This window comes from Lissotriton vulgaris, chromosome 1_1, assembly GCF_964263255.1.
Source record: "Lissotriton vulgaris chromosome 1_1, aLisVul1.2, whole genome shotgun sequence".
Taxonomy (NCBI): Eukaryota; Metazoa; Chordata; class Amphibia; order Caudata; family Salamandridae; genus Lissotriton; species Lissotriton vulgaris.
The window spans coordinates 312,290,973-312,312,009 of NC_141685.1; the positions used below are offsets into that span (position 1 = coordinate 312,290,973).

Genomic DNA, 21,037 nt, shown 5'->3' on the forward strand with positions numbered 1-21,037 from the left:
TATAAGTATTGGACATACAGAAAAATGTTACGGGTTGTCCTCACACACCACCATGTGTCATGCTTTATCATAGGATGGCACACACTCTCCAAAAACCAACCGTGATGGAGAGCGTGGGTTGTCCTATGATGATGCGTGATGCCTGGTGGTGTCAGAAGTGATCTTTCACACTCCTTGTTTTGTATGTTGACGGGCTGTTTCGCTTATCGGTGGGAGCTTCGTTTCTGGGGTTTTATGTATCTGTTCTTCAGTGAGGAATCCTGATTACTGTACATTTTATCTTGTTCACCGCACAATCTATTGTGTTTTAACGCACATTAGCTTGTAGCTGGAAAAAGTTTAATTCACCGCGCATTTGATATATTATATTGTACGGTTTATTTTACCACATTTTTTTCACATTGGTGGGCCGCAACTACAATCCCCAGCATTCCCACGATCATGTGATCAGTCGCAGTACCAGCATTAGCCATTTCGCTGAAGGAATAATTTTCTAGGACTCATTGAGATATTCCAATGCCCACCATCCTGACCTTACTACATATGTGTCTCGCCCCCGCAGGTGATCCAAACTATTTGCCTACTTACCCCATTTTGTGCTGTATTTCGTTTTTGTTGGCCATTGCACTTTACCACTGCTAACCAGTGCTAATCAATCAATCATGGCGTTTGTAAAGTGCACTACATACCCGTGAGGGTCTGAAGGCGCTAGGTGGGGAGCTGCTACTGTTCGAAGAGCCAGGTCTTGGGAAGTCTTCTGAAGGTCAGAAGGTCTTTGGCCTGCCGTAGGCGGATGGGGAGGGTGTTCCATGTCTGGGCGGCGAGGTGGGAGAATGATCTGCCGCCGGCGGTCACTCTTCGGAAGCGGGGGACGGTGGCGAGGGCGCGGTGGGGGTGTAGAAGCTGAGTCAGCTGTTAAGGTACGCTGGTCCGGTGTTGTGGAGTGCCTTGTGTGCTTGGTTGAGGAGTTTGAAGGTTATCCTCTTGTTGACAGGGAGCCAGTGCAGGTCTCTCAGGTGGGGTGTGATGTGGCTACAGCGAGGGATGTCGAGGATCAGCTGTGCAGAGGTGTTCTGGATGCGTTGGAGCCGTTTCAGGAGTTTGGCCGAGGCTCCTGCGTAGAGGGTGTTTCCGTAGTCCAGTCTACTGCTGACGAGGGCCTGGGTGACCGTCCTTCTCGTTTTGGTGGGGATCCACTTGAAGATCCTGCGAAACATGTGGAGGGTGTTGAAGCAGACGGCGTTGACCAGCTTCGTCATGGAGAGGGTAGAGTCGAGGATGACCCATAGGATGCGTGTGTGGTAGGTGGGAGTTGGGGGTGTTCCTAGTGCAGTCGGCCACCAGGAGTCATCCAGGACCGAGGGGGTGGATCAGAGAATGAGGACCTCCATCTTGTACGAGTTCAGCTTCAGTTGGCTGTACCTCATCCAGTCGGTGACGGCCTTCATTCATTCGTGGAGGTTGGTTTTGGTGGTGTGGGGGTCCTTGGTGAGGAAGAGGATCAGCTGGGTGTCGTCGGTGTAGGAGGTGATGTTGAGGTCGTGCAGTCATGCGACGTTGGCGAGCGGTGCCATGTAGACGTTGAACAGGCTTGGGCTGAGGGATGAGCCTTGGGGTACGCCGCAGATGATCCCGGTGGCTTCGGAGCGGAAGGCGGGGAGGCGGACGCTGTGTATTCTGCCAGAGAGGAAGGTGGCGGTCCAGTCCAAGCCCTTCTCTTGGATTCCGGCGTCATAAAGGCGTGTTCGTAGTGTGCGGTGGCAGACCGTGTTGAAGGTGGCTGACAGGTCCAGGAGGATGAGGGCCGCGGTTTCTCCGTTGTCTAGCAGGGTCCTGATGTCATAGGTGGCGGCGATGAGGGCAGTTTCGGTAATGTGGTTGCTGCGGAACCCGGACTGGGACAGGTCCAGGATGCTGTTCTCCTCGAGGAAGCTGGTCAGTTGTTTGTTGACGGCATTTTTGATGACCTTCGCCGGGAACAGGATTAGGGAGATGGGTCGCAAGTTCTTGAGGTCCTTATGGTCCGCCTTAGGTTTCTTGAATAAGGCGTTGATCTCTGCGTGCTTCCAGCTCTCCAGGAAGGTCGCAGTCTTGAAGGAGATGTTGATGGTTTTCCGGAGATGGGGTGTGATGGTGCTGCTGGCTTTGTTGAAGTTGTGGTGTGGGCAGGGGTCTGCCGGGGATCCGGAGTGGACAGTGTTCATGATCTTGATGGTGTCGTCATCGTTGATGTTGGTCCAGGATGGATATATGACGGTACCACGCGTACTTTAACAACGCGTACCGTTACAACGCTACTTTTACCACACAAGTCGTTACAACGACTTGCGAGGAGGGGCGCTGGATAGTAAATTTTTTAAATTACTATTCCAACTCCAGTCCCCGTGGACTCTAGGGAAAGGAGTTGGATGGTAATTTAATCTATTTACTATCCTGGAGCGCCCCCCAGCGCAAGTCGTTGTATCGACTTGCGTGGTAAAAGTACCGTGGTAACAGTAGCGCGTTGTTAAAAATGCGTGCTAACCGTTGCATACCATCCAGGATAGCAGGCGGTTGGTGCGGGTGATGGTCGTGGGAGCTGGGGTCTCAGTGGCCGGGGTGGTCACGGCATTGAAGCTGTTGTGGATGTCTGCGATCTTGCGATGGAAGAAGATGGCCAGCGAGTCGTACAGGTTTTGCGAAGGAGTGTTGGGGTTGGAGAGTTCCTTCACGATGTTGAAGAGCACTTTACTGTTGTGTGCGTTGTTGTCTAGGCAGTCTTTTAAGGAAGCCCTTTTGGTGGATCTGATGAGGTGGTGGTGTCTGTGGGTGGTATTCTTGTGGGCTGTGTAGCTTTCCGGTGTACGTTTGCAGATCCAGTTTTTTTCCAGCTTTCGCCAGGTTTGCTTGGAGGCCTGGAGGTCTCTGTTGAACCAGCTGGCTTTCTTGTAGGTGTGGGTCTTGGAGGGCTTCTTGAGTGGGGAGAGGGTGTAGGCGCAGTCGTTGATCCATTGACTGAGGTCGCGAGCGGCAGAGGCGGGGTCGGTCAGGTCTGCGGGTGGGCTCCGGGTGAGGTTGTCGATCAGGGTGGTGGAGTTGGTGTCGTTGTTGTTCTCAAAGTGGAAGTTCAGGTCCCCGAGTAGGATGTAGTCCGTGGAGGCGAGGGCGTTTGTGCTGATGAAGTCGGTGATGGAGTCGCTGAACTGTGGTCGGGGTCCGGGGGTCTGTAGGCGAGGGTTCCTTTGAGAGTGGTGTTGGGATCGGTGTGAATCTGGAAGTCCAGTTGTTTGGCGGTGCTGATGGTGTCGTCGGTGATTGTCAAGACTTTCAGAGTGTTCCTGTGGACGATGGCGATTCTACCTCCTACTCCGTTGGTGCGGTCCTTGCAGTGATCTTGTAGCTAAAGTGCTTGTGCTTACACCCCTAAACATGGTGTGTGTCTTTGTAGTAAAAATACTTCCATATTCATTTTCACTAGTGCCTACCCCTCTCATAGGTAGATATGTTATGTTTGGTACCTTTAAAATTGTAATGATAAACTATCTTTAATGGTAAAGTCGGATTTTTCATTACTATTTTGGAAATGCCACTTTTAGAAAGTTCAAAAACAACAAGGTGATGGGTGGAATGCTTGAATTAATCTCAGCCACTGGCAATCACTCAGGCCACATTCCAATCCATCATTTTTTGTGCTGATGGGGCACCAGCCAGAGATTATAGGGCTGACATGGACCTCAATTGCAGTCCCATTGGTGTAAGTCACACAGGAAAGGTGGTATACTGAAGCAAAAGTGGCATTTTGTGCTATTTAATGACAAGATTTGACACCAGCAGCAGCCATCGTAAAAATGTGAAATGTTTCTAAACATACTGCAAAGTGCAATAAAAATAGTTTATCTTGAGTATTTTTGGGGGAACATCTATTAATTGTGATGAAAGCAAGGTAACATCACTAGGGGAAAAATGCTCCACCCATTTGAAACTTGCTAACTTGCCTGCAGATTCCAAAGAACATGGAGTGATTCAAGAGTAATGTACAACAGTAAGAGTGGAAAAGAAGAGAGGGTTCCTGTTTACCAGGCCAGTGGTCAGTGTTCAGGGAGACTTCTTTATTGAGTGTCAAAAAAGTCCACCTTGAAGAGATGAATATTTGTGCTCATTTAATTATATAATTGCCAGCCGCGGCCGCTGCAAGTAAGAGCGGTGGGGAAGTTAAGCTGGATGGGGGGATTTCGAGAGACGACCACAAGGGAAAATTAATCATTTATTTAATTTTCTCTTGTGGTCCTCTCTCAAACCCACCCCTCCCCCAGCCGGCCCCACCTCTCTTACCTGCAACGGCTGATAATTGCCCAGGGCAATGTTTCTGTAAGGCAGCATACGGTAGGGTGTCACTTAGTTGCAGAACTAAGGACCAGATTTAGAATTAGGCAGACAGGCCATTGCTCTGCCAGGGCAAAGGACTAAATTACTCTGTCGCCCTGATGAAGGTACCGTCTGACAGATTTAGAAACGATGGACAAGCAAAAGGTGACTTCCTAAAGCACTGACAGGAACCGCCATCACAGAGGTTCCTGTTAATGCGTTTTGCAATTTGGTTCAGGGATCCTTCAATGTAACTGAGCCCTGCACCAAACAGTTTTCTTTTTTATTTCCAAAAGGAAAATTCCTAAGCAGAATTTTTTGTTTGAAAATATAAGAAGAAAATGCTCCCCCTGGCCATGGGAGTCCTCTCCCGTGGCCAGGGGAGCATTTACCAGTTTTCACTTTTCCTTGCCCCTTTCCGTAATTAGAGGTCTACCTTCAATGGTCCTTTACTCCACAAGGCTGTCCAAGGATTTAATCAAGCAGAGATGGAGTAGTCTCTGCCCTGAATATACCTGTGGTCTGCTCAATCTAAATTTGGCGGGCAGATCATTATGTTGGCGGTAAGCATACTCTGTCGCCATTGCAATGGAGTATGCTTACCGCCAATATATTAATCAACCCGAAGTTACTGAATAAAAATGACATTTTGGTGCTTAGGGAGAACATCAGTGGACAACCATCTATTCTGCCCAGAGTGCTAAAAAAAGATTCAGTGTTTCTGAGAGTTAGGATCAAAATCTGATATTTAGATAGATGTCATTCCAGAACCTGCAAACCAAGAGAATGGACAATTTCACTCAAAGTACCAGGCAGCCGCATCTTCAACAAAAACAACCTGTCTAACTATAAATTGAAGACTCACCCTTCGTCTTAAGCCTCACTACTTTAAATTGAGTCCTGGTGTTTGCTTACATTCGCCTTGCATTTTAAGCATCTTTCTTGTAACACGTACTTTTAGTTTCCTGTTCTATGGTACTTGTTCACCATTATAACGATTCGGTTTGACTTCACAGTTTGTAAGGACAGCATCTTCTATAAAGAAGTGTTTCCAAGCATGTTAAATAGGGCCTAAATGATGTCATCATGAACAGTGTATCATCTGTAAAACCTTGAAATTGAATTATTTCAAATTTTCTTCAAATAACATGTTTTTATGCTTTTACTCAGCTTTGAATGCAGTAACCCTATAAACGGGCAAACAGTCAACCCCTGGGACCACAAAAAGACCCCAGGGGGCTCCACCGGAGGGGAAGGTGCTCTGATTGGAGGCGGGGGATCAATATTAGGGTTCGGCTCTGATATTGCTGGCAGCATCCGGGTTCCTTCAAGTTTCTGTGGACTGTGTGGGTTAAAACCGACATTAGCGAGACTGAGGTATGCAACCAAACCTAAACATTGTATGAACATACCAGATTCAATTTTCTAGAATTGTATTTATTTATTTATCAAAAATCTCAAAGTGATTATTAAACAGCTAAAGATAATATTGCTATGTTCAATGCACATTTTATGCACAGAATTATTGCGTCACAGTCCCCATGAACAATCTGCTGAAGTTTTCTGTCTGATTCTCATCTTCAAAGAGGGTAAAGAAATGTGCAATGAAATATAGTGAATTTTGTGATACAGAGATGCAAATTAAGAATGAAAGATGTGTCTAGGTGTTGCCATTGTTGCTTGGGTGACAACTATTGAAGTACCATTATAGGAGGATGACATGAGTCAGGAAGTAAAAAAAGGGGGGGTTCCTTTCTGTATGTTTAACTTCAAGTTTGTAGCCAAAGAGGCTACACATTAATGTCACTCTTTAGTGTTTATGAAGTACAACCTACTATAACTTTCTAATGTTATAGATTGACACGGGTGATTTATATATGCACAAAAACCTACAGTATCTTTCGTTTCACGATTTTTTTTTTTTTTTAAAGATTTTTTCATATAAATGCATTTGTAACATTTAGTTAATAAAAACACATTGAATTAAATCACAATATATCTATTGCACACAATTTAGTAACACTTGTTATAATTAAAATCATTTCATACAAAAAAATACATGGATTCTACAATTTTTAACAAAACCATTTATAAAAATGATGCCATAGTGAGTCCTTTTGTCTACGCGTTTCGGTGCTTTACAGAATTTACAACACCTTCCTCAGGACAGACTTATTTAAAAACCATGGGGCAGATTTATGTTAACTGGCGCATCCCGAGGGATGCGCCAGTTAACATGCGCCACAGTGCGCCACAGCTAAGCCACCCATGGTGCGCCGCATTTATGATGCGGCGCACCATGGGGCAAAAACGGCACAGATGCGTGACGCATCTGTGCCGGAAATGTGGCGCATTGCTGGAGTTGCGTCGCAAGCGCGACGCAGCTTCAGCAATGCTCTGGGGGGGCCTATTCTTTCAATGCTGCCTCAAGCCTTACGCCTGCTTCAAGCAGGCGCAGGGTTTTGACGCAGCATTGCCCTGAAAGTGACTGAGTGAAATCTCATAGATATCACTCAGCCACTTTCAAGAGGCGTTCCTGCGCAGGAACGCCCCCCCATGCGCAGGAACGCCTCCTCATGGCGCAGTGCTGTACAACGTGACGCATCTGCTAGATGCGTCACGTTGTAAATAGGGTGCAGGGATGCGCCACGTTTCCGCGCCGTTGCGTCACGCAACGGCGGCGTAAACATGGCGCAAGCCCTTCATAAATCTGCCCCCATGTTTCTTCAATCTAAAAACAAATACATACAGTTAAAATCATATATTTTTAGGTGAATACAAGATACAGTACAGAATAGTGTGCAGGTTTGCCGCGTGTCTCAATGTTAGCAAAAGAGTATTATCTTACTTGCTAAAGAATTATAGTGGGGCCTTCAATTTTATGGGGTTCCACACCCTGGGAGACAGGGTGTCTATAGGTCCTCTGGTTTAGAATGTATTTCTAGATAAACATTCTAAAAAACAGAATAGAAAGAAGCCATGATCAATTATTCATGATCTAATTCAAATAAATGACAACATTTCTTTTACTCCCGGTACACTTACTTTAAAAGGGGGAGAGGATCTTATGGGTGTCCTTATCAATTGCACACCTTCTGATCAGCACTAGTTCATGCGGGGTTCTATTGATTTTAACCCAGTCTGCAAAAAATCAATTAAAGTTGTATTTGTTTCTCCTCTGATATGGAGAGAAATTTTGCATTTATTTACTTTAACAGATGTAATATAGTCGTCCGCGAAGAGTTCCTACATACCGTTTACGTTGGTCAATCCTCCAAAGTTATTTGCTTTTTATTTTGATGGAGGTGTTGCCCCATGAATAGATGTCCAGTTGAGTAGCTATTCTCTTTTAGTGCAGTGTCCTAGACAAAAAATTTAGATATCGATATATCAGTCCCTGGTGTTTATGATAGTAAAACACCAGTCTCAGTTTATATATTTCCTTTACATATGCTAACACAGTCTAGGTTATTGTGCCTGTACAACAAGGTTGGCAATGTGAAATGGTTATTCAAAGTACCATATCCTTTCAGGCAATTTATTTGGCTAATCTTCTTCAGAAGAACTGTATCATTCGGAGCATCCTCCGAAATGAACCTTGATAATACACGAGTTCTGCTTAATTTACAAAGGTTCACAAAAGAAAAAAAAATTGTTTGTATGCCATGGATTGGTAACAGTTCTATTTAATCAAACCTGATCTTATTGTTATGTAAGGGTAGCTTGCTAGATACTCCACTACAAAATTTATGTTAGGGTAGCTTGCCAGCTGCTCCATTACAGTATAAATCCGGGTTTCGGAATCCTGAGCGGTACAAAATACCCATACAGATAACAGGACTCAAACTCCCCGTGTCCTTGCTTCTAAATCCATCACTCAACACACGTTATTTCACTATCCTTTGTGGCTCCTTACCGCATCGCATGAACTCCGTAGCGGTCGACACGTCCTCTCTCCCCTTGCTCGAATGAGTAAGTGGCGTGTGTTCCTGGTTTTTATAGGCGCACTAACTATCCTTAATTAGCAAATTAATTCCAATTTACTTGTTACGTCGAGCGGCCACAATGTCCACCATATTTGTAGTTTTTTAGCTCTGTTCAACCGTATTTATATTCGTTGATTGAGCTTCTACCATACGCTCTCGTTTACAACTTTGGAAGTGGCCAATCTGTCAGGAGAACTCCATCAGCCCTACAATCTTCCAAATGAGTTATTACCACTCCTTTCATACATTTTCAACAGATTTAAAGTTATCACAAAACTGAAAATTAGCCCACAAGAGACTGACAAAAATAAATTCACCAGGCCTGCCAACCTCAAACATTCAAAAAAAAAATTCCATGTGCGAGGTGTGGTCAAGCTGGAAGAGGGCAGTGCCTTGAGTTCTTTTCTCAAAGGTCATGGAGAGGCTGGGACCACAGAGAGTTGTTTTTTCTAAGGGTGTTAACCTGCTAAGAAGAATCCTAGCACCTACTCTATGTATTGATTTCCTGCTCACCTTCTTTTCACCATGTAATATCAGCGCTTCAACTGATGATCATAGGAAGTGAGCTGATGTCACATGAAACATGGAGGTACAGGGTAAGTTGACAGGTCCATCTGTGATAAAGAGATGATGTAAGAGAACTGACCCAGAACATCTATTGCCTAATTTTGACTGGGATCCCCTTTTAATTTCCTACATAAAGTGTTACTATGCACAATTGTGTATACCTGCCTTCCCTGTGATTTTATTTGCCTTAAGCCTCTTTTCTCCACTTACCTTTCATTCCCTTCTTTCCAAGGTCCCAGACACCCAACAATGGGTGGAAAGTATGTATTCTTGAACAACAACACATAGATTTAATTCTGATATCTTCCAAATCTGCTTAATCTTTCACACCTTTGGGTTAGTAGCAGGCAGGTCTCAAATCTCTAGTAGTGTAATTACTTTACTACTATTCAACTTCCGGTCTGAAGTATTTCATGCTTATGAGTGTGCTCAGAATGCATAGATGTGGTGTTACCATTTTGTAGATGTCAAATAAAAGCTTGGTGCTGCGTAGTTCACAAGTGCTGAGAGCTATTGTATGTGGTTCTTGTTGTCAGAGGGGCTGCTGCATAGGCTGTTTGGGGTAGGGTTCTGATTGGCTACTAGGACTAGGGTTTCCTATTGGACTTGGGGATCCGGGTTTTGGCTCTGATTGGCTGCTAGTGCTGGGATTGTTGTGATTGGTTAATAGGGCAAGGTCGCCCTTTGGCTCTAGGGTTTAGGGTTAGTGTTCTGCTTGGTTAGGGCTAGGGTTCCATTCGCCAATAGGACAATTTCAAGGGCTCAGGGCATTGAGGCTGAGGGCAGAGTAGACCAGGGCAGTTGCCTGTTTGGGTCAGCCCTAGGGCCAGAGATGCTGGACAATTTTCATTTATGAGCTACCACCTTAAGCCCTCTGCATCTGCAAACATCCAAACACAATATCAGCAAAGGCATTCTACTCATGCACCAAAAACAAACCTCATTCGGATTTCAATGTGCATTGAACCACTACAAAACCCCACAAACCATACCTACACACAATTTTACCCCAACGGCAACACTATCACACCTACATTCTCACACAAAACACAACTCTGTCCTATATCACTAACACATCACCAACACAACACAGAGCCAATTATACATACCATCAGTGCATCCAGACTCACACTCTTTGTTCGAACAAAACACCAGCTCTATCCTCTACTTGCTCTTAAAAGATCCCCCTTTATCATGACAAAACCTATACTCAGCCTTCCATCACCCCATCCACAAACACTTGCCTTTTTTAACTAATTACACACAACCATACAATCCTTAAATGACACTCCACCACACACATTACCTATTCCAGTGATCAAATCTAACACTAACTCTCATAACTTGTGTCCATCCCCTCCTACCCACCACATACTTGTCTCCAAAACACATCACCACCCTTGTACTTTTCAAATACCACTCACCAGCAGTACTACACATACAATTGTTCATAAAAAAGCACTATATCAATATCTCCTCTCACTAATTCACAAAAGCAAAACATACAATTCTCCATATATCATATTTGCTTCACATATATTCCCTTACTATGCAACCGTGTATCTATATATTTATTATTTTAGTCCTATTGTACAAGGAAAAAAAATTACTCTTTAGAAAACTTTACTCTGTCCAACCATCACCCTACACCTCTATGAATGTATTCTCTATCTTCACTCTCCCACACCAACCCTTTCTACTACTATGGTCTCCAAAATAACCCTTACTTGACTTCTCCGTCCTCTACACCTCCTGGTTCACCCCAAACATCAATGTACTACTATAATCTCCCAAACAACCCTACTGAATTCTCCCTCATGTTATCTCTCCTTTGACTCATCCAAAAACTAATTTTCGACTGATTCTCTTTCTCCCTAATACCTTTCTACAGGCTCTTCGTTGCTCCATATCTCCTTTACTCATTCCAGATATCAACTTACTACTATGATCTCCCAATGAACATTTTCATCCCTCTTCTTTCCTTCCATTACTCTATTCAATTCAACTAACAGCCTCACATGTCCTCCACTGAAATTAACTTGTACTTCTGTATACTAATACTATACTCATTCTTCCCCATACTAATCCACCACTAATCCCTTTGGGTTCCAGAGTAGCGTGCTACTTGTCAAAAAGCGATTTGACGCCTCGTCAGGTATATTACTACTATATAAATACAATTCCAATTTACAATTACATGTGAAAAATCCACCAAGACTAAAGGCAACTGAATAAAGTGAAATTAAAGTGCAGTGGTTTATTATCTTGGTCCATGTTCCTTCTTTATAATGGTTATTGTAAAACAGCACTCCAAATAGCCGCTTTAATTTTTGCTTTAAATTCATCTATCCTTTTTTTCTCAAATGCCAGAGATTTTGCGGAAAACCATACATTTAATCAGTATGCTAATTAATCATGTTAGGGCATTGCTTTTGGTTTCTTGACTACTTTTGTCATCATCTACCATGTCTGCAGACAAAAACAGAAGGTCAAGCTACTTTTAACAGGCATGTTGTTGCACTGAATACAAATCTAAATACAGGACTAACTTGGTTATGCTCTAATAAAGATGTATTTGCTGTTAAAGATAGATTCAGCAAAGTATGTCTATGGTGCCCTGCTATTCTGGGTACTACCATTTAATGTATGCTAATTGACATGTTTCCCTTTTTTACTCAGTGTAAAAGGAATTGGTTCACCTGTTTATGGATTGTCATCAGGTATAGTATTATTTGCTCATTGCTCTATCATGAATCAGTCCAGTAGGAAAATTAATTTTGCATCTAGTCCCATACACATTATCCTTGCTTATACTTTTTTTTTGACAGCATGAATTTTACTCTATTTATTGCCAGGGGTGTCTTGACTTCGGAGGGGCAGATTTACAAGTCCATAGCAACAGCTTTACACCGCTGTTGCGTCACTTCTGTGATGCAGCAGTGTCATAAACAATTCACCACATTGCAACATATTTACAAAGTGACGCATCTATGGAGATGCGTCACGTTGTAAAGCCCTGTGCTACATTATACCTGCATCAGGTGTAATGTTTGCAGGGCGGGCATTCCCATGTGAGAAAGCCTCATAAAAGTGACGCAGTGAAATGTACAAGATTTCACTACATCACTTCTGCGACAACACTGTGTCAAAACCTTGCGCCTGCTTGACGCAGGCATAATGAGTGACGCAGCATGATAGGAATAGCCATTCCTGACCATTGCTGGAGTTGCGTCGTGCTTGAGACATGACTCCAGCAATGTTCTGCCTTTCCACCAAAAGATTAGTCACGCATCTGTCTCTCCTTCCGCCACGGTGTGCCGCATTGTAAATGTGACGCATCCACGGTTGCGCAAGGCTTTTTTTCCGTCACACAATTTCACTGACGCATCTCTGCTAATAGGCATAGATGCACCTGTTCTTGTAAAACTGCCCCTCAGTCTTTATTTATGAGCCACTGAAGACTATTCTTTTTGATTTAAGACACTGGGATCATATACTTTAGTTTCTGCAATGAATGCTCTATCTGACAGGGTGGAGGAAAGCACCCATGTTGGTGGGGCTCTTTCTACCAATGCAAGACCCACCTCAAGAGAAAAACTCTGTGATGGGAATTCTATGAGGCACCTTTAGTATTATGGAGTTTCATTGAACATAACTAGGGCCTTTCAGCGGACTGGAGCAGCATTGTCAGGACCCACATTGCAAGTGTTTGCTAAATGCTGTATGATTTTATCCCAGCATTTCATGGACTCCTGCATTGCTTTCCATGAAAGACTGCCAAATTAGGTTTTTTCTTGGGGTTGGCGCTACTGTAATAGTAACAGATCAGCCACCTCTACTGAGCATCCACTCCAGTACCCTATTTTTGGCTGGTAGCATGACAAATGATAAACCCAGTGGAGGAGGGTTGTATGCTACTGGATCCACAAGCACTACATATAAAAGCCGTTAAATTGTGATCACTACATTTATGATAACTACATAAGTCCAGAAATTATTAATGATTTTTACCACTACTCAACCACACTACATGGACCACACTTCCATTTCCATTTTTGCTAAGTTTGTGTTATTGTTGTTATTAGCCATTTTGTTCATTACTGTAATTCTAATGCTTTTAATGTAAATTAAATGTTATTTATTGTAAAAGTGATCTTTATACCTATACTTACTTTTTTATCCAATTTAATTTATTCAATGTTGTATTCTTATCCTAGTTCTGATCCAAACCCTAAACTAACCATTATTTATTTTTAATACATTAATTTAAATTTATTATTATTCATATTTATCCTTATCCTCACATTAAGCCTAACCTTTTAATATCTTTCCATTATTTTAACTTATTGTATTTATTATAGTTATTGATTTTAAATGTTGTCCTCATACCTATACCTAATTCTGATCCTTAAATATAATGTTTTCATTAACTAAAATTAATTAATCATTTTAATCCAAAATCAAGTAATAACAAAAATCTTTGATCAATTTAAATATCATTTCATATATTTAGTCCTTAGTATAATGAACATTTCTTTTTTTACTAAATAAAAGACTATAGTTTAAGGAGGAAAGGTGAGATATTTGTCTCTTTTTATCTTAATTTTAAACAGATTAACTTATTTCAAATTTCTTATTGCATTTCCCTATTAAATGGCAGTGAATTTAGTTGTCAACATGGTGCAGTGACTTTGGTGTAGGGACCTAATGATGTTGTGAGGAGGTACTCCTGTGTAGTTAGTAGAGGATCTGATTTTATATATCTGGGCAAACCATGGTAATCTACAATGTATAGGTGTTCAATGGTGGATGACCTTACTTAAACTATGTCGCTAACAGCACATTTGACCAAGGTTTAAACAGCATAGTTTTCCAGTGTGCTCAGGAAGAGGATTATAGAAGAGGGTCAAGTCAACTTAGGACATCTGTCGTAATGCCACACCAAGCCTATGGCTCAATAACATGTCTGCTTCTCTAGGTTACTTATTGCTTTACTGGTGCTGGGCCCACTTGGTAATTGCCTCAGTGAAACTAATCACTGCAAACAGGTGTCTGTCAAAAAAAGCCAGTAACCGGTTGCTGGTCAGACTTTCCCAAATTGCACCTACAGACATATTTGGATCACTATGTTTATCATTCAGACTCTCACTATAACTTTCAATTGATAGAGCGGGGCTGACACTTCCAATTACATTATCACTGGGGAAGCAGAGTCAGCACGTCAGCATGACGACTTTATGATGTATTTGCTTCCAAAAAGGGTATTCCTGATTATAACATCCCAAAAATTGGGGATAATATATATATATATTATTTTTAGTAAGCATGTTGGTTGAGGAACCCAGCCATACATTTTCTCCTGAGCAGAAAAAAGAAACTTTTTACATCCGGCACACACCATCCTAAAAATTCCCTTTTGAAGAAGCTGTGCCTTCTAAGATGGCAGTTTTGAGACTTCAACAATGTTGTGAAAGCCATTACAACTTCATGAATTATGCTGCATCCCCACATCTTTTTGGAGGATGGTGTATACAATGTTGCCACCACACCTACCAGCATTGGATCAATTATTTAAGATTAATGTAGCTAGACTCTGACCTAGTTCTCCCAGGTGTGGTTCTTCCCTGGAGATGAGGTTTCCTATGATATTCTTAACATGAAAGTTGGACATTGAATGACCACATTCATCCAGCCCAGTGCTGTAGATCTTCAAATCTAGTATCACTGTCTTGTGGATCCATAGGGGCTCGGACTTAATTCCTATTGCCACAGTGTCATGATTAATGAGTTACTCTAGGAGGCCATCCGGAACCTCCTTCCACGTTTGGTCCCATAACTACATTTTTCTACAAGGCATTGCGTAATAAAACAAGCTTCTCCGTTCAATGTTCAAGATTCCATGGCACAATAAGGTATCTTTATTGTAAGATCCTGAGAATGTACCATTCAGTAAATCATTTGTATGATGTGGAAACTTGAGAAACACGTCACTCACAAAGCCTCGATCCATGACGCAACTGGAGAAAACAGTCATGTTATAACATGTATCTGAAGCAAGCCATAGTTAATCATTGTTGTAGTCCTAACTAAGGGCCTTATTGCGACTTTGGCGGTGCTGCGATGGCTCTCTGCCGGCACAACACCGCCAAAGCCACGCAGGGAACGCCTGCCTAATTCAACTTGTGCAGGCGGACGGTCCTTTTGCCTTTCCCACAGCGGTGTCCTGAAAAAGAGCACCAGATTGGGAAGGGCAAAATTGTTCCAGCACAGCATGGACAGGCAAGTCCATGCTGGAACTGGGAGTGCAAGCAGACAATGGGGCATAACATGGCAGTGTAGGGCATGGGGGGTCATCACCATGAAACGGCTGGTGGTGGAAGAACTCCTAATATGCTTGGTGGGACTGCGCCTGTTCCGCTAAGCATATTTCATTGCCCCTCAGCTGTGCCACGGCTAGGGAATGGAGGTTCCCTGGTGCAGCCGGCAGGCCACCACCGAACAGACTCAGAGTCTTTTTCCGGTGGACGGACGACTGCCACCATGGGTCTGGCGGTCCATGGACTTTGATGGAAACAACAAATCAAGACATTTTAAATAATTAAAGTGCAATGGGTTTTGACAAATCATAGGTAGCGAGAGCAAAGGTCTGAGTGGATCATCATAAGTAATTGGGCAGAAAACCAATTAGTGCATGTTGCAGCTACTACTAATTTGAATCCCTCACTTATGACTTATATACAGCATCTCATTAATTATTGTAACTATTGTTATGTTCTTTATTCTTAGTGCAACTCATGATTGGTCCAATGGCAAGGGATGTGGATAGCCTGGTACTGTGTATGCAAGCTCTCCTGTGCGAGGATATGTTCCACCTGGACAATACTGTGCCTCCAATCCCCTTCAATGAGAAAGTAAGACAATCAATATACCTACCTATATACTGTGGACCTCTAGTTCATTCTAGTTTGGCCCTTTTCTCTAAAGTTGGTCAACACTAAATGTATATATATATATATATATACACAGGTCCACAAAACGTAGCAAAGCTACGTAAATGCACTCTCCTTGAAAGATCAGGAATCAAGAAATCCTTAGCAGAGTGCGCTTTTCCAAAAGTTCATGTTTATTTAGAGTGCAGCATCGTGACAATTCATGGAATCAAAAAACCCAACGCGTTTCAGCGAGGAAACTCGCCTTGATCACGGGTAGTTTACAAATCCAATGAACAACATTTAAATAAAGTTTCACCTGGTAAGTGCAACATAAACAAAGGACTCAAAGCTTGTAAATGTGGTGGCCATCTTTGAATGGAGTACACCCATTAGTCACACAATACAAAGAAAAAAATATAAAAAAAAAAAATATATCTGATTCAAAGGCACCAAGTACGCAAATTATATGGCCTAAATGAGCCCATATTATCACATATGTGTCATTATAGAGAAAAATATAAACATATCTGCACTTTTCTTAATTCAGTCAACATTATAACTGTAAATAAACCTGTACTTATAATTCAAATCCACATTATAAGTAAAATTGAAGCAATATTGTAATTGTAAAATTATCGATCACGTGTAAACCCCTAGTGAGGTAATGCATTTACCCTAATCGGTATTACAAGTCGACCAACATGCATAATCGGTCTCTGTTTGACTATCAGTGGCTTCAGTGAATAGTTACGCTGTCCAATTTCACAGTTGACTTTGCAGAAAGGTGCCCAATATATACAGTGCCTTGCATACTACATATGGAATCCCAAGTGAGTTAATACGTTTAAGGCAGTCATTCGTGTCAATCCAAGTCGAAAGCGGCTTAGATGGATGTCTCTCACTGTGCATCATACCCAGTCAGTACCTATAAAAGAGACACAAAGGAAAGGAGAAGGTGCAAGTCAGAATCTATATCATGCAATCGCAGAGACTAATAGTTTAAGCTAAGAGTTTTAAACTAAGTGAGTGACGGTGATGAAACAAAATTACAATTACACAAAATGATTAAAAACAGCAGAAGGCACTAACAAAACTCAGGGCTAAAACACAATTGCATTAATAGTCATATCCTAAGGCAAAGAGGTAGGTAAACAGAACCAGTTAACACTTCTCAACAGTCTCCTAGATGCCATTTCATTTCCTCCTCCGAATTTAAACCTCTAGGCATCAGGGTGTCGAGCTCAATGATATACCTGTTCTCCATTTGCCTTAATCTGCGGATCTTGTCTCCACCTCTCTTCATGGCAGGGAGCTTGTCAATAACGAAGAACTTGAGCAGATTTCAGTTGCTCTTGTGTTGTTCCTCGAAATGACGTGCGATGGGCGAAGTTTGATCCTTGTTCTCAATGGATCTCATGTGTTCAAGAACACGTTTCTTTGCAGGGAACATTGTGCTCCCTACATACTTTCTAGCACATGGGCATGTCAGAACATACACACAGTATTCAGATAGGCATGTTAGGTGTTTATTAATCGGTTTCTCAACCGCTTCTACAGGAAAAAAGACTTTTTTGATGTTTTGACTGTACCTGCAGGCCTTACATTTCATGCAAGTAAAGAAGCCCTTAATATCACTGGGTTTGTTTGTGGTCATGCTTACCTCATTTTTGCTCAGTTTATCCTTCAGGGAATGAGCTTTCCTGTATGTCATGCTGGGATTCTCACCTAGGACTTCAATCAGAGTAGGTTCAGTTCTCAATACATTCCAATGGCGTTTAAAGGTCTTAAATACTTGCCATGACTTGGAATGGTAGGTGGAAATATGCCTAACTACTTCTGTTGTTTTAGTAGTTTCAGGACATGTATTGGACGTAAGCAGGGATTGGTGGCTGATTACACTGGCCTTCTTGAAAGCAGCATCTATGATTGAGGATTGGTATCCCCTTTCAACAAAGCGCTTTCTCATGTTAGTGCTTTCAATCATGAAGTCCTCATCCGTGCTACAATTCCTTCGAGCCCGGAGGAATTCTCCAAATGGAATGCTCTTAATCAAGGTTTTGGGGTGGCCACTGTCTGCGTGTAACAGTGTGTTACCAGCAGTTTCCTTCCGGTATAAGGAGGTCTTAAGTTTACCCTTCAGAACTTTTACCTGTAGATCCAGAAAAACCATTTTCTGGGTGTCCATGTGACCCTCTAGTCTGATATTAAGATCATTTCCATTCAGGTCCGCTACAAACGTTTCAGCTTCACTCTGTGTACCATCCCAAATGATGAAAAGATCATCAATGTAACGTAGCCACATTTTCACATGGCCACGGTACATTGGATGAGTCCTCTCTACTTGCTGCTCCCAGTCCGCCATAAAGAGATTAGCAAAACTGGGAGCAAAACAAGTTCCCATCGCCGTCCCCTGTCGTTGTCTGAAATAGACATCGTTGAAGACGAAAAAGTTGTGTACCAGACAAAATCTGATCATTTGGATTATCATCTCAGAATGATTCAGATAAGAGATAGACCTGGTGCACAAGAATTTCCAACATGCTCCAATACCATCCTCATGTCTAATAGACGTATACAAACTGCATACGTCTAATGAGATAAGAAGATAGCCTTCCTGCCAATCAAAGTTGGTGATTTTATTAATAAAATCCCTACTATCTTTTAAGTACGAAGGTACATTCTCAACAAAAGGTCTCAGAAAGTAGTCAATGTATCTTGACGTGTTCTCCAATAGGGAACCAATCGAAGATACTATTGGCCTGCCAGGGGGATTTTTTGAGTCTTTGTGTAGTTTAGGCAGTAAATATAAAACTGCCACTTTCGGATGTCTGTTTAACAAAAATGAGTACTCATCCCATTCGATGATACCATTTGTCCGCCAGTTTGTTAACATTTCAAAATATTTGTTATTGCTTACTTCAATCTGTTGTAAAGACGAGATTTCATAACACTCTTTTACATTAAGTTGTCTGTTGCCCTCATTAATGTAGTCATTAACATTCATCACAACCACATTCCCCCCTTTGTCAGATTGACGAATGACAATGGAGGGATCTTCTTCCAGAGATTTTATAGCTACTCTTTCTGCTTTACTCAGATTATCTTTGAACCAGCATTTGTTTTTGGCCAAGTTTTTAAGGTCATTAATGACAAGGGTTTCAAAGGTGTCAATACTGCAGGCAGGTATGGTTGGATTAAAGGTCGATTTAGATTTGAAATGATTTGGACAATTCAGATCTGTTCTATAGCCCAAAGAGGTAGCATTATTAGGAGTATTTACAGGTGTACCAAACTCCAAATCCTTCATAGCAATAAGTGACTCTATTTCACCAATAGTTTCACTAGCTGGTTCAATGTTTGAAGCAGTCATTGATGTGTTTTTCACTTTGAGTTTGTTCCATTTGTGTAAACGTAGCTTTCTAGTGAATTTAAACAAATCTATTCGTTCCTGCGAATAGTTGAAATTTGCCGAGGGGCAAAAGGATAAGCCAAATTGTAAAACATCATATTCTACTTTAGTTAGGATATGGGATGAAAGGTTTACCACATTGCGTTGATTCATTTTCCTCGTGTTTTCTTTTGACCCCGTGTTTTCACTCCCACTGGGGTTGTTGTTGATCCACTTGTTCCAGCCGCCCCTCCTGACTGGCCGTTGTTCTTTGTTGTACTTTCTCCAGGTTTGCCTCTTCCTCTGCCTCTTCCTCTGAATCCTCTTCCTTGTCCCCGGCCCCTGTCTATTTGCCAGTTTTGTTGCTGCGTAGTTTGGTTCATCATCTTGAATTCCACCCGAAAATGGGAAGCCTTGTTAAGGTTTTTGGATGCATCTTTGGGTGCCAGTAGTTGACCGTCCTCTGAGACGTCACTCTCCACCACTTCCTCCTCCGAGACTGGTGCCCCAGCACCAACAGCATCGATGTTGGCTTGTACCCCCTTTCTTTGTAAGTTATCATATTTACGACTGAATGTAAATATGCGGCATTGTTGGTAATCAATTTTATCACGTAAGAATTTCCTTTCTTTTTTTGCCACGATTTCATCCTCGTGTTTAGCCATCTTTTTGTCAATTTCTTCCATTTTCTTTGTGAAGCCTTCCGTTGTATCTTCCTTCATTAGTTCATCCTTGAGATCCGCAATCAGCTTCAACAATGACATTCTGTCCTTCCATGCATGTTTAATCAGGATAGATAACATGCGATTAGAACAGTCCATTAGGTTTTCAGCCCATTCTTCTGCTAGTTCCACGTCTGGCTCTTCATGTGATGGAGCTATTAGGATGCGCAATCCTCTTGGAATTCTCTTCTCTTCCTGATATTTTTCCAGAGTAATTGCCTCCCACCAACGAGAAATTTCCTTGCGTATCAGCTTCTCAAGTTTCTGGTATTTGTTTCCCAGTCCTTGTCCAGATGGTGCCGGCTCCTTGCTAGCAGAGCTATTAGCTGTTTGTACAAACATGGACTGTGCCCTTAATCTTCTCCGTGCCTCCGCCTCTTCTTCCATGATTTGAGTTCACGTGGGGATCCCCCCTCTTGCCTGCATATGTTATTGTCTGTTTGTATGGAAATGCGCACTGATATCAACTGCGTTAGTTGTGATTCCCTTCCAAGGTCCCTCGCCAATGACCCCCAGATTGTAGCTCTACTGGCGGGTTGGCGTGGGGAAGTCGCGTTTTGTTTATAATTGCCAGATCGGAACGTTCCGAAAGTTCGTCGGAGCAGTGCACACCGCCTTTCGCAATAATACACAGGCGTGTGATTCAAATACTCCGCATAGATAGTTTTAGTGCTTACGACGAAAATGCGAGCGGGAAATGAAGTATGCAAGGCACTGTATATATTGGGCACCTTTCTGCAAAGTCAACTGTGAAATTGGACAGCGTAACTATTCACTGAAGCCACTGATAGTCAAACAGAGACCGATTATGCATGTTGGTCGACTTGTAATACCGATTAGGGTAAATGCATTACCTCACTAGGGGTTTACACGTGATCGATAATTTTACAATTACAATATTGCTTCAATTTTACTTATAATGTGGATTTGAATTATAAGTACAGGTTTATTTACAGTTATAATGTTGACTGAATTAAGAAAAGTGCAGATATGTTTATATTTTTCTCTATAATGACACATATGTGATAATATGGGCTCATTTAGGCCATATAATTTGCGTACTTGGTGCCTTTGAATCAGATATTTTTTTTTTTTTAT

At 42.2% G+C, this 21,037-nt stretch overlaps 1 protein-coding gene across 2 annotated transcripts in view; it reads left to right on the forward strand.

The window, feature by feature from the left end:
- LOC147747103 (vitamin D3 hydroxylase-associated protein-like) overlaps positions 1–21,037 on the forward strand; it is a 349,697-nt gene that overhangs the window by 119,718 nt on the left and 208,942 nt on the right. For both annotated transcript variants that reach the window (XM_086952354.1, XM_086952353.1), the window contains exons 5-7: positions 5,515–5,721; positions 11,577–11,617; positions 15,684–15,808. In XM_086952354.1, coding sequence (XP_086808480.1) covers positions 5,515–5,721; positions 11,577–11,617; positions 15,684–15,808 — 373 coding nt within the window. The remainder of the gene's footprint in view (positions 1–5,514; positions 5,722–11,576; positions 11,618–15,683; positions 15,809–21,037) is intronic.